Here is a 27,139-nt window from a genome sequence, read left to right on the forward strand (position 1 = left end):
CACTTCGACCTACTGATATATGTAATTTTTTAAATATTTATATATATTTATATAAATACTTATATGCATTATATACATTTCATTTATATACATATAAGATGACATAGAATATATACAATGATATATATTAAGAATATATAGGACAAAACAGTGTATATACATGGGATATATACATTTATGATCCTGTTTATTTATTTTTTAATATTTTATTTATTTATTTATCAGAGAGAGAGAGAGCGCTCAAGCAGGCAGAGGCAGAGAGAAGCAGGCTCCCTGCTGAGCATGGAGCCCAATGTGGGACCCAATCCAGGAAACCGGGATTATGACTGGAGTGAAAGGCAGCAGCTTAACCGACTGAGCCACCCAGGCATCCCTATGATCCTGTTTAAATGTGAGTTTGGTGGTTTGTGGAAGGGAGAATTTTTTTCTTTAAGATTTATTTATTTAAGGGGCGCCTGGGTGGCTCAGTGGGCTAAGCCGCTGCCTTCGGCTCAGGTCATGGTCTCAGGGTCCTGGGATCGAGTCCCGCATCGGGCTCTCTGCTCAGCGGGGAGCCTGCTTCCTCCTCTCTCTCTCTGCCTGCCTCTCTGCCTGCTTGTGATTTCTCTCTGTCATATAAATAAATAAAATCTTTAAAAAAAAAAAAAAAAAAAAGATTTATTTATTTATTTATTTACTTGACAGAGAGAGACACACTGAGAGAGGGAACACAAACAGGGGGAGTGGGAGAGGGAGAAGCAGGCTTCCGGCTGAGCAGGGAGTCCAATGTGGGGCTCAATCCCAGGACCCTGGGATCACGACCTTAGCTGAAGGCAGACGCTTAACTGACTGAGCCATCCAGGCGCCCCTGAAGGTGAGAATATTTTAAAAAATATTTTCGCAGTTTTCAATTACCAATTGTAAGTTTCTGTTATGAGGTCATACACATGCAACCAGACTGTTAAGATTGTTCAAAGTGTTTCTCTTTCAACATCACAGGCACCCAATGTGTTCTGTCTTTTGCTTTGTTCCCTATCCTTGAGGCGTAGGAACGCAGTTCCTCTCTCTTTCACCCAACCAAATAGATGATGCTTACTACACAAAACAAATTCATCCTAATGTCCCCCTGGACTCTACAAGAATGGCCTGCTGTAATAGTAACATGTAGGGACAGATAGTGAGAAATTTCAGGCCAAATCTTGGGACATGTCTACAATCCTGTCACCCTGAAGAAATTACAGGAGATAAACCCTTCCCCTCTCAACAACCTTAAAGATTAAAGGACTAAAAATTGGTCACTGGTGAAATGATGAGAGATAGAAGCAGAAAAATGTTCACCTTTAACCTTATGGACAGCCTGCATTGTTCTGAAAAGGATCAAACTTGTGCTGGTTGGTACAGTCTTAAAGGGTCTCATGACTGCCTGTACATCTCAACCACAGTTAACGCCAAACTGAGCGATAAGCACCAGAGAAATATGGTAGTAGTTTTATGAGTAGAAATTTGAAAAAACATTTATGATGGGTGCACCTGGGTGGCTCAGTGGGTAGAGCATCTGACTTGATTTCTGCTCAGGTCATGATCACAGGATCTTTGGATCCATTACCCCATGCCCCATGTGGCCTGGGCTCAGAATGGAGTCTGGTTGTCCTTCTCCCTGTGCTCCTCTCCAATAGCTTTCTCTCTCTCTAAGAAATAAATAAGATCTTTAAAGAAAAAAAATAAAAGATGCATTTGTGATCTAATGCCCCCTACATGACCCCTCTATCTTGAGCACTGAGCCTATAGCCACCAGCTTCATACAGTCAAAATGAAGCTCTTTCTTGGATCCTGTCTCATGCTACTTGAATAAACTTACTATGTTGCACCATAAAACATCTCAAGAATTCTTTCCTGATGGCTGTACTCAACAATTCCACTACCATTGTGTTACCAGAAAACCCAAGTGTGGCTTCCAGTTGCATGAAAAGCCAATTACACGAGGCATGAGTTTTGACTGAAAAGAAATAAGAGGTTTGTTCAGGAGGCTGGCCATTTGGGAAGAAGGTGGATTCTTTTCCAGAAACCAACTCTAATGTTTCTACCTGGCCCAAAGATTTTTTTTTAAAGATTTTATTTATTTGCCAGAGAGAGAGAGTACACACAGGCAGGCAGAGAAGCAGGCAGAGGCAGCCAGAGAAGCAGGCTCCCTGCAGAGCAAGGAGCCCGACCAGGGATTTGATTCCAGGACCCCGGGATCATGACCAGAACTGAAGGCAGCAGCCCAACCAACTGAACCACCCAGGCATCCCTGGCCCAAAGATTTTTAAAGGAACATTAGGGCAGTTAATCAGTAAAAAGGGAGCAGAGCAATCGGTAATTTAAGAAACATTAGGGCAGTTAATCAGTAAAAAGGGAGCAGAGCAATCGCTCACACTTTTTGACTGAGTGCCCACTCACTGCTGCTACCTATTAAGGAGGTGTTTGTAGGTGATATACTGGGGCCCCAGGGGGAGCTTGTGCAAGAGAGTTCAGTTCCAAGGCTTGCTTTTCTTTTCTTTTTTTTTTTTTCAGATTTTATTTATTTATCTGACACAGAGAGAGCTCAGAAATAGGCAGAGAGGCAGGCAGAGTGAGAGGGGGAAGCAAGCTCCCTGCCGAGCAGAGAGCCGGCCCAGTGCGGGGCTGGATCCCAAAACCTGAGATCATGACTTGAGCGGAAGGCAGAGGCTTTACCCCACTCAGCCACCCAGGTGCCCCAGTTCCAAGTCTCTCTAAGGAAAAAATGCATGATCTCTAGATATACAAAAGGAAGATTTGATTAATCAATGGTAAAGGTCCTTGCTAAACTTTGAGGATGACTAACTTGGGTGGAAGGGCATTGGCATGGCTTTCAAGCAACTTTAAAAAAAAAGTTCCTCTAGGGGCACCTGGCTCTCTCAGTTGTTAAGTGTCTGCCTTCAGCTCAGGTCATGATCCCAGGGTCCTGAGATCCAGCCCTACATTGGGCTCCCTGCTCAGGGGTAAGCCGGCTTCTCCGTATCCCCCTCCCACTCGCTCTGCTTGTATTCCTTCTCTCTCTGTCTCTGTCAAATAAATGAATAAAATCTTAAAAAGAAAAGAAAAGAAAAGAAAAAAGGTCCTCTAGGTTTATTCTGTTACTGCAAATGGAAAGATCTCATTCCTTTGTGAGGTTGATTATATACCATTAATAAATTAGATGGGCGAACTGTGTCAGGACGAGAGCTAATGCCAGAGAATCACTCTATGCCATCAAGAGTTGCCTGCCTGGTGTGGCAAACCATTGTTTGACTAACAGTTGCTCTCTCCTTTTTCCTGTGCACATATTTTCCCCTTTCTGAAATTCTAAATCCCTTACTCCTTCTTAGGTCACTCTGCCATCGAAGCATCAGTTGCCTATCTTTGAGCCTCCTCTCTCTGAGATGCGCATAATGAAAAAATCACTTCCTTTCTCTCTTATGAATCTGCCTTTTGTCAACTTAAATACTCAACTGGCCAAAGAACTGAAAACAGAGGAAGAAAACAGTTTTCTTCCTCTTGGCATTCTGTCCTCGGAAACTGACCTCGGTGCTCCAGAGCTGAAACGGAGAAGAAGAAAGTGAAGAAAGTGTTGGGGATAAAGAGGAACAAGAGCTTTATTGCTTTGCCAGGAAGACAGGCTGCCCTGAGTCAGGGCCTGGGATTTTGGTAGGGAAATCCTACAGGATCTAGCTGGTTTCAGGAAGAAATGTGTTGTGGGGTCAGCTTAGTTCATCACCTGTTCAGGGTGGAACCGGGTGCCTGAAACAAAAGGCTAAGAAGGAGGGAGGAGAGGGTTGCAGGAGAGTGGAAAAGGATGCTTAGTTTAATATCAAGCCCTGCTGATGTTTTAAGGTAGTCATTTTGATTTTTGTTCAAGTTCATGTTTTTACAGGGTTTCAGGTAGTCGCCAGGATAACTGAAGGAAGACAGCTTCCTATTTTACCATGAGAAACCACTCAGTATTTTCGAGAATGGGTAAAATAAAGAAAAAGGAGAAAACACCAAGTTGCAGGGAGAATGTTGAGGAATTAGAATTCTTTTTTTTTTCTTTTTTTTAAAGATTTTATTTATTTGTCAGAGAGAGCGAGCGAGAGCGAGCACAGGCAGACAGAGTGGAAGGCAGAGTCAGATGGAGAAGCAGGCTCCCTGCGGAGCAAGGAGCCGGATATGGGACTCGATCCCTGGACGCTGGGATCATGACCTGAGCCGAAGGCAGCTGCTTAACCAACTGAGCCACCCAGGCGTCCCGAGGAATTAGAATTCTTATATGTTGCTGATGGGATTGAAAAATGTACATTCCCTTTGGAAAACTGTGTCGCTGGTAGTTACGAAATTAAACATTTACCTACTGAAATCTTCTCACCCCAAAATATGTCTCTCTTAGCATAAGGATCTTTCTAGGCTGGGTATTTTAAAGAAAGAGTGGACAGGATTGCCCAGGTTATGGGCACCTGTCTTCAGCGCAGGTCATGATCCCAGGGTCCTGGTGATGTGGGAAACAGAGGCAGAAGAATAATTATTCAATTTCCTTACCTACTGACAAGCCCTTGAAACAGGCAAAGGGACCCCCACCTTAAGGCTTTGCTCAGGGCAAAGGACAATCCTAGCCTGACCAACCCCCTACCCCCAACCAGGATCCTGTAAGTCTACTTGAACAATTCCTTTAGGAAACTTTATCTCTAAACCTCCAAGATCCTGTTGACAATCACTCCCAAGCATATGACCCACTGATAAACACCTAAAGGGTCTCACAAGAAGGTTTTTCTTAGAGATAATGAATAACCTTTTTCTCAGACAATAGCTAGTCCCTCAAGGTCCTAGAAACCTTGCTTCCAAAATTCCTTAGAGTCTTCAGCCATTCCTAATCTCCTCCCAATTTACAAGTATGTAATAGACCACTCCTCACATCCCTGGGGCAGCAGTTCTTCCTGCTTCTGGGTTTTGTCCCCATGCTTTAATAAATCACCATTTTGCTCCATCTTTCTTGGTCAATGGCTCCAGACCTTACCCCACAGAAACTTAGCTATGTTCTAGAACGTCATCCCTGGGATAGAACTCCCCAGTGGGATTCATGCTCAGTGGGGAATCTTCTTCTCTCTCTCCCTCTGCTACTCCCCTCCTTGTGCTCTCTCTCAAATAAGTAAATAAAATCTTAAAAAAAAAAAAAAAAATGAGGGGGGGGGGAAGAGCAGACAAAGGAAAGCTCTGAAACCTAGTCTGATTATTTTTGTAAGAGATATTTGTATTTCTAAGGGAAAACTCCATTTGTAAGTCTGTCTCCCTTTGTGTAGGCTGAAAGAGGCAGAAAGTATAAATCTCCAGAAACTTGGATCTATGAAGAAGGCATGCATTAAATCAGAATAACAACCACAGCTTTGATTACTGCTTTTTGCCTGGTCACCTTGCCAAATGCTTCCCAATAGGATCCTGTGTGGTGTTTCAAGAAAAGATTATATCCAGTACCCCTACTTGGATACTTCACCAAGGTCACTTGGTGAAGGTGGAAATAACAGTGTTATGTTAACTAAATGCTCCAGGCGCTTCTAGGTGAAGCCAAGGTTAAGGAAGAGTCTTCCCCTGAATAGAAGACAGCTGAGTGCTGGCGTTGGCTCAAGCAGATGTAGCATGGGCTCCGCCCAGTGATTCTAGAAGCATCAGGTCCGTGCCGCACACTCTTTTTCTTTCTTTCTGCTCTAGCAGAAGTTGTGTGGCCCTGGTTGGGGAGGACCCAGGAAAGAGAGAAGGAAAAAGTTAAAAACTGTTCTCCAGGGAGAAATTCCTTGTTTATGAATAGCTCCTGACACAAAGGACTAGGAAATGGGGCCTTTTCTGCATTACAAAGTCCTACCTGCAGGCGAGCAGTTTACAGGTGAAGAGGCACTCTCTGGTGGTGTCTTTAAAAGCATTTTCTCCTGATGCTGCTGTGGTTTCTCCTAGAATCTCTCCTGAAGACCAACACCAAAGGAGGAAGTGAAGAAGAAATGGCCCTTTCTCAGGTAAGCCTTGTGTCGGACTTCAGAGGTCTTGTCTTCCTTTTCTCCTGACATTTCTCACATGTAGAAATGGCAAATACCTATTTTTCTAGTTCTGAGGTTTTTGTCTTATGTTTACACCTAATTTTTGAACCTTTTCAGAAATGATACTCAAGATTAGGTCTTTAGACTCCTCCCCTATATGCCGGAGCCTTCTATCCCTTCTCTCCAACCCGGCTTCCAGAGGGCCATGCACAGTTGTCACTTTGAATGAAAGACCTGCCCACCAGTATTGAAAATAATCCCTTGGTGACAGATCCACGGGGCAGGAGTTGAGTTAAGGATTCCTGTTGCTGAAGGGGTCTGGTCCCAGGATATCAGTGAAGGAAAGTGGTCTTTCTTAGGTCTTACTAGGTCCCATCATCAGCTCTGTGTAGACTAGGAATAAGAAAATGCACAGATAAGCACTGGATATGAGCCCCTGAATAACTTGGAACATTCTCTGAAAAAAAGGGGTGGGGTCATACCCTTTAGCATGTGGAAAACATACTGTATCGAAAACATACTAGATATTCCAGGACAGGGAAAGTATATATGATCAAAGTGTGTATAAATCCAGTGTATTCTCATAATTTCATTGACATTCTGATGTGCTGGTTAGGGGCTACAAGAATGTGGTGCCTACATGGGATGGGGTGTCTCTTGATCAGATGGGGGCTCTTAAATGTCGGGTGATGATCAGGTATGGCCCAGGCTAGGGGAAGCAAGAGAACACACCTGAGGCAGAACAAAGGAGCTAGAAGTTCATTGGATACACAGCAAGGGAGCACGGGGCAAAAACTAGGAGAGAGGCTGTCTGCCAGGAGGTGGTGGGTGGGACCTGTTTTTACAGGGGGAAGATGAGGTATGGAGACAGATGGAATATTCCCTTTTTTGGGACTGGGACCTGGCTCTAAGCAGCCCATTGGTTACTTAGGGCCTATGGCTGTTTGGGGGTGGGTCGCCTGATGGGCCTGTCCCTGTTCAGGCAGGTAGTCACCGGGCCTTTTCCCATTCCAGTGCTCAAGCCTGTTTGCCTAAAAGTGGCCTCAACAAAGAACACACCTTTTCAGGGTTCTTGTCTGTCTGGAGCAGAAGAAAGAATCTTGGACACAAAATGGTGAAGGGATAGTGTATCAAGTGAAGGGGAGAACAGAAAGAGAGCCTTCTAGAGTGAGAGGATTCTGGAGTGGGTTGCCACAGAGCACTTTTATGGTGATTCTTTTATAGAAAAGTGACCAGGGCACCTCAATCTTCTTGATGTCACCCCCCATAGCACCAGGATTACTTCTTTGAATATCTCATCTCGATGTTTAAAACAAACAAGGTGTTCTGGTTGTGTTCCCTTACCTCTGCTTCCTTGTGCCTCCTCATTTCTGGGACTTTTGGTGAGCCTGTTCACTTAGCCCATTACCTATCCATCCCTACCCAGTCCCCCCAGTCCCTTACTCAACACCAAAGGTCACAGGTCCTTCAATGTACCTTAGGCACTTATACCAACTTGTTTCATCACAGCTGATGTTAACTTCTTTAAATGGCTTGATGCTTTCTGCCAGGTAGCAGAAAGCTACCAGGTATCCCCTGTAATGCTCATATGTTCCTTCTTACATTCATGAGAGTCTTTGATGGATTTCCTGAGTGATGTGCAGAAACCTTCACATTTCAGCTGGGAATTCCTTAGTTTCTCTTTGCTTGTAGTGTCTGATCAGGAGAACAAAGCTAAATAAATGTAGAGGAAAATGAAATGTCCTTACAACGTGCCACCCACCAATAAATACTAGAGACACGCAAAGTGTGGCTTTCTTCAAGGAATTCACAGGTGCCTAGTGTAATGCTTTGTTAAGAGGCAAAAGCTACCTCAGGTGGACAATAGTCAGACTTCCAGGATCCTGTAAGTCCTCTTCAACATACGAAAGTCCCTTCAGAATTGCTTTTATTTGTGTCCCCTTAACGGAAAAGCATATAATCAATGCCTTCTCAAAATCACACTGCAGCTCTTTTTGCTAATGGCTCCTGTTCCTGAGGTTAATAAAACAGATTTTTTTTTAACTAAATAATGTCTCAATCCTCTCTTGACTATTTGCTCACAAGCCACCTCACATGAGTTTGCACTGGGCAGATGAAGACTCCCACCTTGCTGTAGTTGGTAGCATGGACTTCTGGGAGTAGAGGATCTGACTCAGTCAGACCTCCCTCTTGTGAGTTTTTACTTGATTCCACACTCATGTCATAGACATACTCTTCAAAAAAAAATAGATACTGTTTATGTTTATTTTAGAATGAGAGAGATGGTGTGTGTGAGAGAAAGAAGGAGGGTTGATCCAGGGAGAGGCAGAGGGGGAGGGAGAGACTTTCAGCTGACTCTGCTGAGTAGATCCCAGAACCCTGAGACCATGACCATGACCTGAGCCGAAGTCAAGAGGAAGATGCTTAACCCATTGTGCCACCCAGGCACCCTATTTCCTTCTTTGTATTTTCAGAATAAGAAAACAAGGATCACATAGTTAACATGTTTGAGGATCTTAAAATCCTGAAATAGGTCACAAATGATTGAAAACAAAGTGTGCGATGAAATACTGTGTAGTGGGATCTTTGAGCACGGTGGTCAAGAGAGAATTCTTGAGATGCTGTATTGTACCAGAGAGTATGTTTATTGAAGTAGCCTAGGCATAGGATCTGTGGGCAGAAGCAGCTACAGGTAAGCCGCATGAAGCTGGTGGTTATATGCTCAGTGTTGGGGGGTAGGTAGGTGCACAGAGTATTAGATCACAAGTGTTTGTTCGAATTTGTACATGTAAAACTACTTTTGCAAGATTTCTCTGATACTATCATTCAATTTGATATTAATATCGGTGAGATGTACAGGGAGTCAAGAGACCCTTTAAGAATGTAGCTAGCAGGGGCACTGGATGGCTCAGTGGGTTAGAGCCTCTCCCTTCAGCTCTGGTCATGATCCCAGGGTCCTGAGCTCTAGCCCTGCATTGGGCCCGCTGCTCACCAAGGAGCCTGCTCCCCGTCCCGCACCTGCTTCTCTGCCTACTTGTGATCTCTGCCTGTCAAATAAATAAAATCTTAAAAAAAAAAAGAATGTAGCAAGCTGTATATATTTGATTCTTAGCAGAACTAGGAAGCCTGTGGGTCAGCTTTCTGAGTCAAAGGTAAACGTTTTTCTGCTTGTATCCTCATCATACCAAGCCTCATAAATAATAGCTGTTCTATCTGTATTATTCTATGTGTTTGTGTTGATAGTGGGAATAAAAGACAGAGGCAGCATCATCCGCAGTGTGATTTGTAAGTCTCACGTGAATGAAAACAGTTCTTGAATTAATCACCGTGACAGTTTTCTACTCTATGACTTTTAACGTGCATATAACTACTTACTAAATGTATAGGTGGTGCATGATGTGTAAAAAGATAGATCTTTTCACGTGGATACCTTTTTGCTGCCATCATTCTTGTCCCATTTGACACCTGCTACAAACATTGATTCAGAATCCTCCTCTCTGTATATTGACCTGTGTGTCCTTTTCGATGGACTCTCAGACCTATAACCTGGGTTAACACATGATCCCTTTGCACATTAGGTAAATGAGGTTTATGGTTCTCCATGAGTGGAGATTTTAGTGTTACAATGAGGTAAGGTTTGAACTGTAGGTCAGTCCATGGATTCCATGTTGGTCCCTCTGCCTCAAAGTGGGCCAGCCCAAGCACTTCTCTGTGGGCAGCCATTATAGTTCTGTTTTCACCACAGGAGGCTCTGCCTATGGGGTGTTGTGGCTGAAGTAAATAACAAGTTGACTGGATTATCTGTTTTGTGTGTGTTGAGTTTGAGGATTTCTTTATAGATCCAGGATATCATCCCTTTGTCTATATTATCATTTACGAGTATCTTCTCCCATTTGGTGGGTTGCCCTTTTTTTTGTTGTGTTGACTGATATTCTTTGCTGTGTAGAGGCTTTTGATCTTGATGAAGTCCCCAAAATTCATTTTTGCTTTTGCTTCCTTTGCCTTTGGAGACATGTCTTGAAAGAAGTTGCTGCAGCCGATGTCAAAGAGGTTACTGCCTATATTCTCCTCTAGGATTCTGATGGGTTCCTGCCTCACGTTGAAGTTTTTTATCCATTTTGAGTTTATCTTTGAGTATGGTATAGGAGAACGGTCGAGTTTCATTCTTCTATACAGAACTGTCCAATTTCCCTAGCACCATTTATTGAAGAGACTTTTTTTGACTGCATATTTTTTCCTGCTTTGTCGAAGATTACTTGACCATAGGGTTGACGGTCCATATCTAGTCTCTCTACTCTGTTCCACTGGTGTATGTGAACTGGATAGAGACTCCCAGCTCTATCCTTTTGAGTCCCTGGCCCCCCTTTTCTCCTGCTAAGGCTAAGAAAAGGACCAGTAGCCATCTGGTTTGACTGAGATAATGTAACAAGTAATTCCTCCTGCTGAGACAGAAGAAAAACACCAGAAGCCCAGTCCTGTTTGAATAAGAAAAGAAAGAGAAACAGCCCCCAAGGTGATTTAGCACTCTCCTGAGTTGCCTCCACACAGATTATACTTCCACAAGAAAGGGCCATTTGGCCTTGAGAGACTGGGAAAGGGCCCTGGCCTTGAGAGACTGAGAACACACCCCACTACCATCTCCCATTGCCTGTAACCATAAAAAGTCACTACCCTGTGGGGTGCTCAGTCTTTGGGAAGGATCCCACTGAGCTTGCTGGCTTTAATAAAGCTATGTTCTCCCATCTCTCCATGTGCCATTTGGGTTTCCCCGGCCACCTCAGATTTTCTGCAACATATGTGTCTGTTTTTATGCCGGTACCATGCTGTCTTTGTGATCACAGCTTTGAAGTAAAGCCTGACATCAGGCAACGTGATGCCCCCAGTTTTGTTTTTCTTATTCAGCATTTCCTTAGCAATCCGGGATCTTATCTGATTCCATATAAATTTTAGGATTTTTTGCTCCAGCTCTTTGCAAAATGCTGGTAGAATTTTGATCAGAATGGCATTGAAAGTACAGATGCTCTAGGCAGTATAGACATTTTAACAATGTTTATCTTTACGATCCATGAGCATGGTATGGTTTTCCATCTTTTTGTGTCTTCTTCAATTTCTTTCATGAGTGTTCTGTAGTTCCTCGAGTACAGGTCCTTGACCTCTTTGGTTAGGTTTATTCCCAGGTATCTTATGGTTCTTGGTGCTACAGTAAATGGAATTGATTTTCTAATTTCCCTTTCTGTGTTTTCATTGTTAGTGTATAAGAAAGCAACTGATTTCTGTACATCGATTTTGTATCCTGCCACACTACTGAATTGCTGAATTGAGTTCTAGTAGTCTGGGGGTGGAGTCTTTTGGGTTTTCCATATCAAGTATCATGTCATCTGTGAAGAAAGATAGAGTCTGACTTCTTCATTGCCAATCTGGAATCCCTTTTACTTCTCTTTGTTGTCTGATTGCTGTTGCTAGGACTTCTAATACTATGTTGAACAAGAGTGGTGCGAGTGGGCATCCTTGTGGTTCTGATCTCAAAGTGAAGGCTGTCAGCTTTTTCCCATTGAGGAAGATATTTGCTGTGGGTTTTTTTTTTTTTTTTAAGGTTTTATTTATTTATTTGACAGAGAGAGATCACAAGTAGGCAGAGAGGCAGAGAGAGAGGGGGAAACACACTCCCTGCTGAGCAGAGAGCCTAATGTGGGGTTCGATCCCAGGACCCTGAGATCATAACCTGAGCTGAAGGCAGAGGCTTAACCCACTGAGCCACCCAGGGACCCCATCATAGTGGGTTTTTCATAGATAGATTTTATGACACTTCTTCAATGAAGACATATAAATGGCTAACAGACACATGAAAAAATGGTCATCATCACTAGCCTTCAGGGAGACTCAAATCAAAACCACATTGAGATACCACCTTACACCAGTTAGAATGCCCAAAATTAACATGACAGTAAACACTAAGTGTTGGAGAGCATGTGGAGAACAGGGAATCCTCTTACACTGTTGCTGGGAATGCAAGTTCGTGCACCCACTTTGGAAAACTGTGTGGCGATTCATTAAGAAATGAAAAATAGGGTGCCTGGGTGGCTCAGTGGGTTAAGCCTCTGCCTTCAGCTCAGGTCATGATCTCAGGGTCCTGGGATCAAGTCGCGCATCGGGCTCTCTGCTCAGTGGAGAGCCTGCTTCCCCCCCTCTCTCTGCCTGCCTCTCTGCCTACTTGTGATTTCTCTCTCTGTGTGTCAAATATATAAATAAAATCTTTAAAAAAAAGAAAGAAAGAAAAAATAGAGCTCCCATATGACCCTGCAATTGCACTACTGGGTATTTACCCCAGAGATAGAGATAGAGTGAAAAGAAGGGCCATCTGTACTCCAATGTTCATAACAGCAATGGCCACAGTCACCAAACTGTGGAAAGAACTAAGATGCCCTTCAGCGGACGAATGGATAAGGAAGATGTGGTCCATATATACTATGGAGTATTATGCGTCCATCAGAAATGATGAATACTCAACTTTTGTGTCAACATGGATGGGAACGGAAGAGGTTATGCTGAGTAAAACAAGTCAAGCGAGAGTCAGTTATCATATGTTTTTGCTTATTTGTGGAGCATAACAAATAACAGGGAGGACATGGGGAGATAGAGGGGAGAAAGGACTTGGGGGAAATTAGCAGGGGAGACGAACCATGAGAGACTGTGGACTCTGAAAAACAATCTGAGGGTTTTGGAGGAGCGAGGGGTGGGAGGTTGAGTGAGCCTGATGGTAGGTATTAAGGAGTGCATGTATTGTATGGAGCACTGGGTTTGGTGCATAAAAAATGAATTCTGGAATACTGAAAAGAAATTAAATAAATAAATAAAAATTTTAAAACATTAAAAAAAAAGGATAAGGTGAAAAGAAAAGGTTAAGTCAAATGTGGGATAAAATTTGGTGGGGATAGTCAGGTAAGTAGTGAAGGACAGGTGTTGGAGTCTAGCTGGAGACACTAACTCTCCCTCTTTGATCTTATGGCCCATTGTGAACTGTATCAGTGGCATTTGGTGACTGTGATATTTATTGCAGGGACAGCTGGCCTTCAGGGATGTGGCCATCGAATTCTCCGAGGAAGAGTGGGGATGCCTGACCCACACTCAGCGGCAACTGTACAGGGATGTGATGTTGGAGAACTATAGACACCTGCTCTTCTTGGGTGAGAATGACTCCTTGCAGATTTCCCAGACCCATACTCAGGGTTTCATTCTCCTTTGAAGACTGTCTCTTGAATGATTCCTCTTTGCATAACTGGAGATCAGATCACTGCACTAAGGAACACAAGTAAGGATTGGTAGGTGTAGTCAAAATCCTGATGATTGCTTTTCAGCTTCAGCCTCCCCTTCCTTCAGGTAACATCATTTCTGTAGATCAGCAGCTGTTGAAAGCCTGGCGTTGCATAAAATGGTACTACCTGCATTTAAACTCCAATTTTCACTCCTTATTATTGTCTCAGCAGTACTTAGAAGCGCAAGTTAGGATGTGACTATTTGAAAGTCCTTCATGTTCTGCAGGGGCTGCTGGTCAACAGTGTTTGGCATATCATCTTTTAGAATTCTGCAATGTTCTCTCTTCTCTGCTAAGTGCAGTGTAGATTGAAAGACTCTCCAACAATATGTATATTTGGTTTCTCTATTAAACAGGTCTCATTGTGTCAAAGCCTGATTTGGTCTCCTTTTTGGAGCAAAAGAAGGACCCTTGGGATATGAAGAGAAAGAAGACAGTGGTCTTTAATCCAGGTAGGTGGGAATGGATGAAGCAGATGACAGAGGTGAAGTCCAAGTCTGAAGGAGGAAGGTAAACCTTCAAATGTGATTCTAGTAGCTCTGCTTGATTGAAAATCAGTTGGAGAAGCCCCGTCTTATGTCTCTGTCTCTCCCAGAGGGACATCTCCGAGCCAACATCATCATGCTTTAATTTTCTCTAAGGATTCTGCTTCAGCTCCAGTGATGGTCTATCATGTCCACAGGGAGGACCAGGAGACTCTCCTGGGAGTGGGTGGGTCTCCATAATCTGAGAGCTCTTCTATTGTTTTGAGAGTCTTGGGATAATCTCTCTATTTCTGAGGGTCTCTATGCTGAGTCTCTTCTACGTTCTACATCGCACATTTGCTTTATGTGAGAACGTGAGCCTGAGTAGTGGTAGGCATACTGGGGATTGGTGCGGAAATCCCCAGAACACTGGAGATAGACACCACCTGGTTTCTGGCTTATGCTTTCCAATGTTATGGAGGCTTTAATCTTAAACATATAAAACTGAGTCTCAGTCAGTTTATAGGGTAACAAAGCATTTCCCTAAGATTAGACAATATAATTATTTCACTTCAAATTCTTTTTGTAGTAAGGAGAAGTTTCCGTTCCATGTGTTCCATTCCCCAGTGGTGAACTAATGTAATGTCTCTATTTATTTGCTGGATTTCCTACACAAAGTAATATTATAGGAGATTCAGAACTTTTAGAACCCATAGCCTGAAATAAAGTCTCAATTCGTAGCTTATTAGTAATTGCATCACTTTATAATTTTGCTTCAAAATAAGAGGTTCCTGTGACTTTGTCATATGTTTTCACTTTCTTATTAGTTGTATATGAGACTCATCTTTACTTATAAGATCAAAAGTCCTGATATGACATGGGCATGTGGTTTATAAGAAGTGATGTAGATAGTAAATTTCCCACATTGAAAAAAATGTTCTGTTCATAAATGGAATTTTATTTTATTTTTAAAGATTTTATTTATTTATTTGACAGAGAGAAATCACTGAGCCACCCAGGCGCCCAAATATATGAATGATTTTAAAGGCAATCTTCTATAGAACTATAATTTTAATTCTGTATATCCATAGAAAAAGGCATTTTCAATTTTGACTTATGTTCAGTCACAGTAAAACTGTAAGGAATCTCCATTAAAATCAATCATGAAGAGGTGTAATGAAAAATATTATGAATAAGGACTTAAGTGCCATCAAAATATGTGATCTGCTACTGATATACTCCTCTTCTTACACAGAATTCAAGGTTATAATCAATTCTTTAGAGCAAAGCAGAGAAGCAAGTAACTTCCCTTTCTAAATAAGCAAATGCCATCAAAGTTGTAAAGTATGCAGACAATCATTTTATAAGAATGTATTAAATGGATTAAATCCAGATACATTCTGAGTAAAATTGTTAAAAAAAAAAAAAAAGCCTTACAATTGGGGTGCAAGGGTGGCTCAGTGGGCTAAAGCCTCTACTTTCCTCTCAGGTCATGATCCCAGGATCCCTGCGACCTAGCCCCGCATGGGACTCTTTGCTCAGCAGGGAGCCTGCTTCCCTTCCTCTCTCTCTGCCTGCCTCTCTGCCTACTTGTGATCTCTGTCTGTCAAATAAATAATAAATAAAATCTTAAAATTAAAAAAAAAAAAGACTTATGATTAATTGTCCCTGAACTAAAATTCCATTTATGGGGCACCTGGGTGGCTCAGTGGGTTAAGCCGCTGCCTTCGGCTCAGGTCATGATCTCAGGGTCCTGGGATCGAGTCCCGCATCGGGCTCTCTGCTCAGCAGGGAGCCTGCTTCCTCTCTCTCTCTGCCTGCCTCTCTGCCTACTTGTGATCTCTCTCTGTCAAATAAATAAATAAAATCTTTTAAAAACAATCATTCATATATTTTATTCTGTAGATTTTTTTAGTTAAAATTGGGCTTATTTTGGTTTTGCCTATTCCATAATAATGTGCTTCCTTTTGTGTGGGATTTTCCACAAAATTAGTTAGTTGTGTTTTTTTTTTTTTAATCTATATTTTTTTAATAGGAAGACAGTTTTCAACACTTTTGAACAATGCGAATGTAACTCAAATATGAACCAGGCTTATGCCCTTTCCAAATAATATTATGTTTGTATTTGTCTATGTAAATATTACCCAGACATTGTTTGTAACTCATGTTATGTATTTCTGGTGGTTATGAATATTCTAGCATATCTAGGTGAGTTGTTATAATGCTAGCATTAATTTCTACATCTGTATTGTTGAATTTATATTCTCTTTGTATAAGAAGCACTTTTGGGGTAATCAAAAGTAATTCTTACATTTCTTTTAAAGATTTTATTTATTTGACAAAGAGAGATGACAAGTAGGCAGAGAGGAAGGCAGAGAGAGTGGAGGAAGCAGGCTCCCTGCCGAGCAGAGAGCCCGATGCAGGGCTTAGTCCCAGGACCCTGGGATCATGACCTGACCCAAAGGCAGAGGCTTAGCCCACTGAGCCACCCAGGCGCCCCGAAGCCTTTAGTTTTTCATGTCAACCCTCTGCCCCCTTTCACTCTCCTATCTTTATGGGGTCCTCTTAATGTACATATCGGTCCACTTACAGGACTCTTATGAGTCCCAGACCCTGTCTTTTTTGACATTTTTCTTTGATCTTGATCTTGAAGACAAGTGTCTTTAGATTGTCTGATTCTTTCTTTTGCTTGGGCAAGTCTGTGGGTGACCCACTGGTGTGTTTTTAACTTCCGTCATTGTGTTCTTTAACTCCCTTTTGCTGCTTGGCTGATTGTTATACTTAGTCTCTTTGGGTTTACATTTTGGTCATGACCTGTTTTCTGATCTCATTGAGTTACATACCTGCTTTCTCTTTCTCCATGTGCATCTTTATGATGGTTAATTCTTTGCCATGCAAGTAAGAGTTCTTTATTAACTGAGGGTTTTTTTGTGGGATTTCTTTTGTTCTCATGAGGGGAACACATTTTTCTATTTCTTTTATCACCTTGTGATCTTCTGTTGACTTTTCATAATTAAAAAAAAAAAAAAGCCTCTGGACCCAGGTTTATGGACTTGCTTTGTAGAAAAGAACACAGACAATAGTACTTAGGGCATCTGTCACACATAATCTGGACATTTGTCATGTCTAAATTTTGTAGTTTCCCAGGTTACCAAAGTGCAGTTTCTTCTTTATAGACCACAATACCTTCCTTTCTCTGTTTCCCTTCAGATTGTCCATTGTTTGAAGAAATAGTCAACCTTTGTCTGAGTAGCTACCACACTGCTTCTTCCAATCTTAATTAGTTGGTCTTCTCTTTCAATCTGAACTTGATTTGGTTACAGATCTGTCAGTTTTTAATTTTTTTTTCTTGAAAACTAAATCCTCCTATTGATACATTCCTATTCTTGCTAAATTCTATTTTCTTCATTTTTGTTTTATGTTGAATTTCCTTTCTTCCAGGGGTGCCAGGATGGCTTGTGTTTAAGCCTTTGACTTCTGTTCAGGTCATGATCTCGGGGTCCTGGGACTCAGTCCTGTTTCAGGCTCCCTGTTCAGCAAGGAATCGATTTGCCCCTCTCCTTTTGACCCTCACCTCACTCATGCTCTCCCTCTCTGTCTCTCTCTCTCTGTCTCAAATAAATCTTCAAAAATATTCCTTCCTTCTGCTGATTTTAGGCTTCTAATATGCTACTTTTCCTGATTAATTTGATATAGAGGAGAGTGATTTGTGTTAGACCCTGACAATACTATAGACTTTTCTATGAAGCTGTGTGGTCAGTATGTTGTGTGCAAATTGATGTGTCCACAGAGGAACAAAGTCCTGATGCTTCCTTCTCAGACATCATGCTGACGTTCTCTGATTGTAGTAAGTGGAATGAGTTGACTTTTCTGTTTTTCAATATCTTTCAGCTGTATCTTCACAGGGCACCCTGAGCTTCCTGCCAGAGCCATGCAAAGAAGCTTCATTTCAAAATGTGTCAGTGGGTCGATATAAACATAGTGTCCTTGAGAAGTTACACCTAATGATAGACTGGGATAATGATCGAAAAGGATATATCCAAATTGAGACGACTGCCCAGAATAGTGAAAGATACAAAATACTTGGTAAAACCTTCCTTTTTAAGTCCATTAGTTCTGCAAGGCAGGGTGTTTCTGTCAGCAGGAGCTCCACTCAAACACTCAAACGTCCATATTTATCGATGGAGAATGTGGAACATCTGGAAAGTTACCGAGCCTGTGCTGAACATAATGATTTGAACAATTCTGAAAATAGGATTGGATTGACCATTCATTCAAATATTTCTAAACTTCAGAGATTTCAACATGCAGAAACAACTGCTAAGTGGGATCCATTTGAGAGGTCCTTCACTAAAGACTCTACCCTTCCAAATTCCCAGAGCATTTTCAAAGGAGAGGGAATTGCTCAAGGCAGTGAATCTGAGAAAAAAATTCATCAAGGCTCAAATGTTAATAAACACTTGAGGACTCATTTTGCAGAGAACCATTTCAAACATACTAAATGTGGGGAAGTCTTTTATCAAAGATCCAACCTTCTGTCTAACAGTATGCATATAAAAGAGAATCCTTATATATTTAATGAATATGAAAGAGATTTTAACCAGTCCTCCAGTGTTGGTGATCATTCAGTAATTCATGTGGGGAAAAACCCATACAGATATAAGAAGCCCAGGAACATGTTTAGTCAGCCACCAAGAATACATATACATAAGACAGTTTGTACTGGAGAGAAAACTTACAAATGTAAAGAATGTGGCAAGGTCTTTAACCAGCAGTCATACCTTACTCAACATCACAAAACTCATACTGGAGAGAAACCTTATAAATGTAAAGAATGTGGCAAGGACTTTATCCAGCAATCAAGCCTAAATCAGCATCACAGAATTCATAATGGGGAGAAACCTTACAAATGTCAAGAATGTGGCAAGGCTTTTAGCCAGCTTTCAAACCTTAGTCAACACCACAGAATCCATACTGGAGAGAGGCCTTACAAATGTCACCAATGTGGCAAGGCCTTCAAGCAGCACTCAGCCCTTGCTCAACATCACAAAATTCACACAGGAGAGAAACCATATAAATGTAAAGAATGTGGCAAAGCCTTTAACCATGACTCAAGCCTCACTCAGCATCACAGAATTCATACTGGAGAGAAACCTTACAAATGTGAAGAATGTGGGAAGGCCTTTAGGCAACACTCACACCTTACTCAGCATCACAGAATTCATACTAGAGAGAAGCCTTATAAATGTAAAGAATGTGGCAAGGCCTTTAGGAGAAAGACACACCTTACTCAACATCAGAGAACTCATACTGGAGAGAAACCTTACCAATGTAAAGAATGTGGCAAGGCCTTTGTCCTCCATTCAGGCCTTACTCAACATCAGAGAATTCATACAGGTGAGAAACCTTACAAATGTAAAGAATGTGGTAAGGCCTTTATCAATCAATCAAGCCATACTCAACATCAAAGAAGTCATACTGGAGACAAACCTCTTAAGTGCAAAGAATGTGGGAAGGCCTTTAAGTGGAACTCAGCCCTTAGTGTACATCACAAACTTCATACTGGAGAGAAACCTTATAAATGTGAAGAATGTGGTAAGGCCTTTATCCTCCATTCAGGCCTTGTTCAGCATCAGAGAATTCATACTGGAGAGAAACCTTACCAATGTAAAGAATGTGGCAAGGCCTTTATCCTCCATTCAGGCCTTACTCAGCATCAGAGAATTCATGCTAATGAGAAACCTTACAAATGTAAAGAATGTGGCAAGGCCTTTATCCATCAGTCATTCCTTACTCAGCATCAAAGAATTCATACTGGAGAGAAACCTCTTAAGTGTAAAGAATGCGGGAAGGCCTTTAAGTGGAACTCAGCCCTTAGTGTGCATCAAAGAATTCATACTAGAGAGAAGTCTTAGAAATGTAAAGAATGTGGCCAGGGCTTTATCCAGCAGTCATACCTTACACAACATCACAGTTCCTACTGGAGCAAGTCTTACAAATTTGAAGACTGTGAGAGAGTTTGGAAGGACTGCTAAACCTTAAGCCTATGTCAGAGAATTCCTATTGGAGAGGAGATATATATGTGTAAAGAATGTGGCAAGACCTTTAGGCAATGTTAAACCCTTGTTACTTATCAGAGAATGTATAGTGGAGGAGATTTTACAAATATAAAATTTGGCAAGCCCTTTCCTAGTGCTCAAGCCTCTCCCAGCATTACAGAATTCATACTAGAGAGAAACCTTATAAGTGTAAAGAATGTGGTAAAGTGGGGCACCTGGGTGGCTCAGTTTTGGATTGCTCATCACTTAAGTCAGCATCCCAGAGTTCATACTGAGGAGAAATAGTAGAAATGCAAAGAACATGACAAAACCCAGGCTGGAAGTCATAACTTGCTCAACATCATTATCATACAGGAACAAAACTGTAATATGTAAAGACAGTTTTAAGGCCAAGGCTTTAACTAGAATTCAGCCCTTACTCAGTATCCCAAAATGCAGTCTTGGTTCAAATCGTACAAACACAATGAAGAAAGACTTTCTCCTACACTTCAGAAAACATCAGAGTTTAGAGAAGAAAAGGAACTTTTAATAGAAAAATGCATAGAAACATTTAATTGAAAATCAGATGTCAATAAATGTCACAGAATTCACAGTATACAGCAGTACACCAGTCACTCTCTTCAGAGATTGCATTAAAAAATACAAATTTAATTAGCTATTGTATGTGCTATTATACTTCAAAAGATACAAGGGGGATTTTTTCATTATAATTTAAATGTTTGTCTTTCCATTGACCCTGTATGAGATTTGTGACTTGCAATTATTCATGTATTTCTACTCTTAGAACTCTTCAGAAAATTCATTTATTTCTAGTCAGTGTGTGAAACTATGTAGGTGATTGGTGTTGCATCAGGGACATGAGAAGCTCTTCTTTAGGTGGGATTCATGCATATCTAATTTTCCATGGAAGATGAAGGACTGTGTAACGTATAATATATTTGGAAAATATAAATGAATATTCCTCTTGTGGTTATGACGTTGATATAGGTCATCAAGAAGTAGGTGTTCAGAAAATCATTCTCCATTTATTAAAACTAAAAAAAAAAAATTGTGACCATTACCAGTTACATGTTTTACTAATTGGTGTTTTTAATGAAAACAAGATGGCAGTCTTCACAATAGTAATTGTTAGAGAGTATGAGTTGATGGGGTTGAAATGAATAAATCCTGACAGATAGCAGAGAGTAGCTAACTTCTGTAAAATGACATACACTTGTACATCCACATTTTTAGAAAATTACCAGAGTCCTGAAAGCATTTTAGTATGCAAAACTAAGGTTGTAAGAAGCTAAAATAGACTTCTATCGGATGTCTTTACTAAGCCTCATGTAATCACAAAATGAAAACAATGTAGTAGATACACAAGACATAAAGAGAAAATAATCTAAGTATTCCCTTTTTAAAAATCATCAAATCAGGGCACCTGGGTGGCTCAGTGGGTTAAAGCCTCTGCCTTTAGCTCAGGTCATGATCCCAGGGTCCTGGGATCGAACCCCGCATCAGGTTCTCTGCTTGGCAGGGAGCCTGCTTCCCTTCCTCTCTCTCCCTGCCTGCCTCTCTGCCTACTTGTGATCTTTGTCTGTCAAGTAAATAAATAAATAAAATCTTTAAAAAAAAAATCAAATCACAAAATAGCTAATGAATAAGAAAGCGATGAAAAATTCTAAACAGCCAGACTGTAACTCCATACTTGTAGTAATACTTGCTTTAAATATAAAGGGCCTAAATTCTTGAATCCAAAGATACAGATTGCCTGAAAGGAAAGAAATACAAGAGAATCACTTCAGCTTTAAGAACACTCTGACTAAGTGCAGGTGTGGAAAAGAATATTCCATGCAAATGGAATAAAAAAGAAAGCAGGTTATCTCTGCTTATATCAGTGAAAATAAACTTTGAGCCAGAGAGTGTAGTAAAACATGGCAAAGCTTATTTGACATAATGGGCTCACTTTGTGCAGTGTTCATAATGATGTGGATTTTGGCAGAATGTCGAAAAAGATTTCCCTCATTGTTTTGGTTTTGGAAGGACAGGAATAGTATGATTATGTAACTTGTGTAACACTCCCCTCTTCCAAAACCAGTACCTTTTCCCATAAATGGTGGTGGTGGTTGTCCAGATAGCTCAATTGTAGCTTGTGTAAGTAAGGTTTTATGAGCATTGATATGTTAGGAGTCACCTAAACAAGTAGTTGATTTTCAAAACACTTTCTGTGTTTTGAGGATTGGGGGGACAAAAAACCACTGAATAACAATTTGAGGAACCTACTGCTGTCAGATTCTGATGTGTGTGGAAAAATATGGTTGCATTGAAAATCTTGGCAACTTACTGTAATAAGTAGCCAATAATTTATCAAAACTAACTTGTAGAGGCTAATCTTTTCCACAGTATTCAGTTGTCTAACATCTTTTGCTATTATATATTGCATATTTTTTTTACATGTTATGTCATTTACATTGTTAGCTGTTTTGTTGTTGTTGTTGTTGTTGTTTTTTAATTTGACAGCACAAGCAGGGGGACTGGCAAGCAGAGGGGGAGGTAGAGGGAGAAACAGGCTCGCTGCAGAGCAGGGAGCCCAACATAGATCTCAATACCAGGACCCTATGATCATGACCTGAGCTAAAGGGAGATGCTTAACTGACTGAGCCACCCAGGTGCCCCTGCTATCTGCTATTTAAAATTCCAAAATAAATGACTGACTTTCAGGCAGGTTACCATAATGCCCTTCAGGAAGATTCCTGTTTTATTTCTGGGCTTTTTTTTTTTATTATTATTCAGTGGCAAATGATAAGCTTCCTATGGGTCACCTTTGCCTTAGTTGTGATAGTGGATTTAGTCCAAGCTGGGTTTTTTTGGGAAATGCACATCTTCCTGTAAGAAACCCTTATATCCTAGTTGCTTCAACATTTCTAGCATGGCTTACCTATGATTAACAGTTGTATAATTTATATATGCATTTACAAAATATAAAATGTTCACTACTTTAATTTTGGAGAAAGGTAGCTAACACATGTAGGTATGATTTGTTAAATTAAAGCTGTAGGCTTGTGTATTCATGTAGAGTATGTAGTGACAAGATATTTCTCTTTATTGCTTTCTGTTCCTTGAGCAACGAACAGTCTTTTTGTGCATTGGATGGTTGTGTTAATTTGTCAAATTTGGATACATAGGAGTCACTTTTAAAAGACTGATTTTGTTTGATCTATAGTAATCTTACATTTTTCAAATGAATGCTTTTCCTTAAAAAGTAATAAAGGGGTTAATTCAACAAAGAGATACAACTTTTATAATTATTTATGCACATAACATAAAAGCACATAACACGTGAAGCAGCTATTAGCAGACAAGAACAGAGGAAGATTCAGCAGTCCATTAGAAGGGGACTTCGATACTGTGCCTTTAATAATGGGTGGGTTATCCAGACAGAAAATGAGTGAGGGAACATCAGACTTCAATGATAAAGAGGCAGGCAGACTTCCAACACTATGCAATAGCGTCGGAGAACACATTCTTCTCACATGCACATGGAGCATTCTCCAGTATAGAGTATATGTTGGACCACAAAACAAGTCTTAAGAAAGAAGTTTATGACTGAAATGATACCAAGCACCTTCCCAACCACTATGGTGTGAAACTAGAAGTCATTCACAAGTACAAAATGAGAAAATTCACAAGTATGTGAAAAATAATCACAACTTTATAATAGCCAATAGAATGGAATACCTTGTACATTGTCGGGTGAGTAGATAATAGGAATATTTACAATGTATACTGGATATAATTAACAATACATCTGAAAGTTGCTTAGACAATAGCTCTTAAAAATTCTTATCACATGAAAACTTGTAAGTCTCTGAGGTGATAACTTCTGCAATATATGTAAGCCATAGGGCATGTTAAAATATATATTAATTATATCTCAATGAGACTGAAAAAATATGAAATACGGCAGTTAGTGGTTTCCTAGCTGCAGGCATAAGAGGATAGGGATGGTGATAGAGCATGAATTCTCTTTAAGAGGTAGTTCAGTGCAAAATTGACTATGGTTTGCTTGCACTGATGTGAGAATCAGTTAAAAACCTCACTTTGCACATTTGTTGTATAATTTTATTTATTTGAAACTCAGAGAATAAGCAGGGGGAGGGGCTGGCAGAGGGAGAGGTGCTGTGGCCGGAGGGACAAGAGGGAACAGGGTTGAAGGACAGGAGAATGAAGAAAGGGAGTGTGGGGAACAGAAGGGACACAGGCGAACCTATCAAGCAAGCGCCAAAGTTTGTTTTGCAGAGTTCTGATTTATACCACACAGTAAGAGAATCACCTTCTGTACATCTAGTTTCTATTTTGGCCTGAGAGTAGCTGGCCATGCAGAGATACCAGACAGCCTTGACCTTCGTGGTTTGGACGCTTAGGCCATAACTCAATATTCTCAAAACACAGGAGCCTTATTAACTTAGTCTTGAGGCAGCAGCTGCAATGGCAACAAGCCAAACCTTACAGTGTTCTCATAACAATCCAGGGAAACACGGTGGCACTCTAGCTCGCCACCCATGAAAGTCCTTGGTTAAAGAGGTTCCCAAGAACTGTTGCTCTATTGGGTTAACCCCTTCTAGGCACAAGGCTCCCAAAAGAGAGGGAGAAGTGAACTCCCCAACTAGCAGGGAGCCAGAGGTGGGCCTCAATCCTAGGACTGTGGAATTACGACCTGAGCCATCCAGGCACCCCATCTGGTCCATTTGTATATTTTAAATGGGTGAATTATACACCATGGAAATTCTGTGTAAATAAAGCTATTACAAGGAACCCCAAATAAGAAATACCTGCATAAGAAGACTTAGTATTATAACATCTCAGGACTATATAAATTCATCTATTAAACACACATACACTTGTAAGATTTCAACGGGAATTTAGGATCTAACTTTCTTGTGTGTCTTAAGTTTTGTGATGATACAAAATTTTGAAAAGCACATAGGAAAAGAAGTTTTGTCAAAGTACACATACATAATTACTAGTATGATTTATGTTCAACGTTTTGATGTTTGGTGAAGAAAATGGAGAGATGTGAAAATCTGTCTCAGCTTCTGTAAAGAATCAATAGAATGGATATCTGTAATTCTGTGTTTTTAATATCTATATTTCTATAGATCTCTGTTTCTCTATATATCTCTACATATATAGAAGGAAGGAAAGCTTTCTTTATGAATTGCCTAACCTAAGTGTGACAGAAGGCAAGTCTGATGTCGGCAAGGAAGTTCCAGCAGGCTAGAAGGCCAGGAAAGAGCTGACGTTGAAGCTGGAGAATCTGAAGACGGTCTGGAGACAGAGTTAGGTCAGTAGGAAAAGCACCTTTGGAAGATACAGCTAATTACTATGTTCTCCAGAATAGACTGTCTAGTAACTGGTATGGATTTATTTGCATATAACTTTAATATAAAATATTTAAAATAGAAAAAATACAGATAATTTCTAGAAAGAGTTAAACGTCATCTTACAATATTTTGACTAAATGTATGAGAGTATACAACATTTTCAGGCATGCATTTGAAGCATGTGGAAGCACGGCTTCCACAAAAGACAAAACCAGAATTATGGTGGATGTTTCATTTAACAATATAATTAAGAGCATATCCATTTTTCTTAGATGTTATAAGTAAAAAATTTGTATTAGCCAATGAGTAAATATTTTAATTATCACATAGGATTAAAAGACAATATCTCTGCAATTGAACCTTATTTTTCTTTTTTTTTTTTAATATTCCGTTTATTTATTTGACAAGAATCACAGCTAGGCAGAGCAGCAGGCAGAGGAAGGGGGGGAAGCAGGCTCCCGACTAGGCAGGGAGCCTGATGTGAGGGTCAAACCCAGGATCCTGAGATCAGGACCTGAGCTGAAGGCAGATGCTTAACCCAAGGAGCCATTCAGGTGCCCTGAACCTTATTTTTCTTTCTTTTCTTTTTTTTAAATCTTTTTTTTTTTTTTTTAAGAATTTACTTATTGGGGCACCTGGGTGGCTCAGTTGGTTAGGCGACTGCTTTCAGCTCAGGTCATGATCCTGGAGTCCTGGGATCGAGTCCCACAAGGGGATCCCAGCTCCATGGGGAGTCTGCTTCTCTCTCTGACCTTCTCCTCGCTCATTCTCTCTCTCACTGTCTCTCTCTCAAATAAGTAAATAGAATATTAAAAAAAAGATTTTACTTATTTATTTGACAGACAAAGATTACAAGTAGGCAGAGAGGCAGGCAGAGAGAGAGAAGGACCCAGGCTCCCTGCTGAGCAGAGAGCCTGATGTAGGACTGAATCCCAGGACCCTGAGACCATGACCTGAGCTGAAGGCAGAGGCTTAAACCACTGTGCCACTCAGGTGCCCCTGTCATAGGATTTTAAAGGCAGTGTCAGTAAGAACTGATGTCAGGGTATGGAATGATTTATTCAATTCCCTATAACACTTTTTTTTTGGTATTCAGAATTCAGCAATGCTCTTGTTCATCCTCTAGTGAGTTTTTCAAATTCTGGCGGAGCTAAGTACTCTGCATTTTTTAGGACTTTGCCCTTTACTGGGGCCATTAACCCCATCTGGATTACATGTGTACTTCTTTAATTCCGGTCTACACAGAGTAGCCCAATATCCTATGCCTACTAAGCACTACAGGCTGTCCCTCCTCTTTGATTTCCAGAACCTGACTGCCAACTCCAAAAGGAATCTTGGTGTCAAAACTGAAACACCCCCAAAGCTAACCTTCTCGATCTTTAGGTCATTCCTTCATGGTGAGAATTGTTCATGGCATATACACAGCCCTAAGACAAAGAAGTGAGAACTGACACAAGATTCTGTGATACGGGAGAAATATTCAGAGAGTCAGCCTTCAGTAGAACAAGCAAGTAAGGAAACCAGTCAATGAGAAGAAGCCCACTGTGAAGGACACCTCAGAGGAAGAGAGGTAAAGGGTTTCAAGTTGTAAAAAGAACAGCCTCTGAGTGAAAGTTTCAAAAATAGAAATATTTTTCTCTAACTATGGGCCAGGATGCGTGTAAGGGAGACTTTGAAACCATCCCTACTCTAACATCCGTTTTCTGATGATTATCAAGAGACCGTTGATGTAAGGAAGTAAGAGGTATTAAAAAAAGCCTCACATCGTGGGTTTCACAGAGCAGCTGTTTGGCTCAAATGCACTTTGTGATATTTTCTCTTCTTTAAAAAAGATTTTAGGGCGCCTGGGTGGCTCAGTGGGTTAAGCCGCTGCCTTCGGCTCAGGTCATGATCTCAGGGTCCTGGAATCGAGTCCCACATC

At 40.8% G+C, this 27,139-nt stretch overlaps 3 protein-coding genes across 3 annotated transcripts in view; 2 read left to right on the plus strand and 1 right to left on the minus strand.

The window, feature by feature from the left end:
- The window catches only part of LOC132005777 (zinc finger protein 28 homolog), a 96,934-nt gene extending 79,027 nt beyond the window's left edge, over positions 1 to 17,907 (plus strand). Inside the window, exons 5-9 of the mRNA XM_059383320.1 lie at positions 5,938 to 5,996; positions 13,075 to 13,201; positions 13,686 to 13,781; positions 17,685 to 17,858; positions 17,900 to 17,907. Of these exons, the coding sequence (XP_059239303.1) occupies positions 5,938 to 5,996; positions 13,075 to 13,201; positions 13,686 to 13,781; positions 17,685 to 17,858; positions 17,900 to 17,907 (464 nt within the window). The remainder of the gene's footprint in view (positions 1 to 5,937; positions 5,997 to 13,074; positions 13,202 to 13,685; positions 13,782 to 17,684; positions 17,859 to 17,899) is intronic.
- Positions 1 to 27,139, minus strand: part of LOC132005470 (zinc finger protein 665-like) — a 612,263-nt gene that overhangs the window by 362,719 nt on the left and 222,405 nt on the right.
- The window catches only part of LOC132005468 (zinc finger protein 11-like), a 331,984-nt gene continuing 322,656 nt past the window's right edge, over positions 17,812 to 27,139 (plus strand). The window contains 1 exon segment of the mRNA XM_059382639.1: positions 17,812 to 19,225. Coding sequence (XP_059238622.1) covers positions 17,975 to 19,225 — 1,251 coding nt within the window. The 5' untranslated portion in view covers positions 17,812 to 17,974.

This window comes from Mustela nigripes, chromosome 17 (assembly GCF_022355385.1).
Source record: "Mustela nigripes isolate SB6536 chromosome 17, MUSNIG.SB6536, whole genome shotgun sequence".
Lineage (NCBI taxonomy): Eukaryota > Metazoa > Chordata > Mammalia > Carnivora > Mustelidae > Mustela > Mustela nigripes.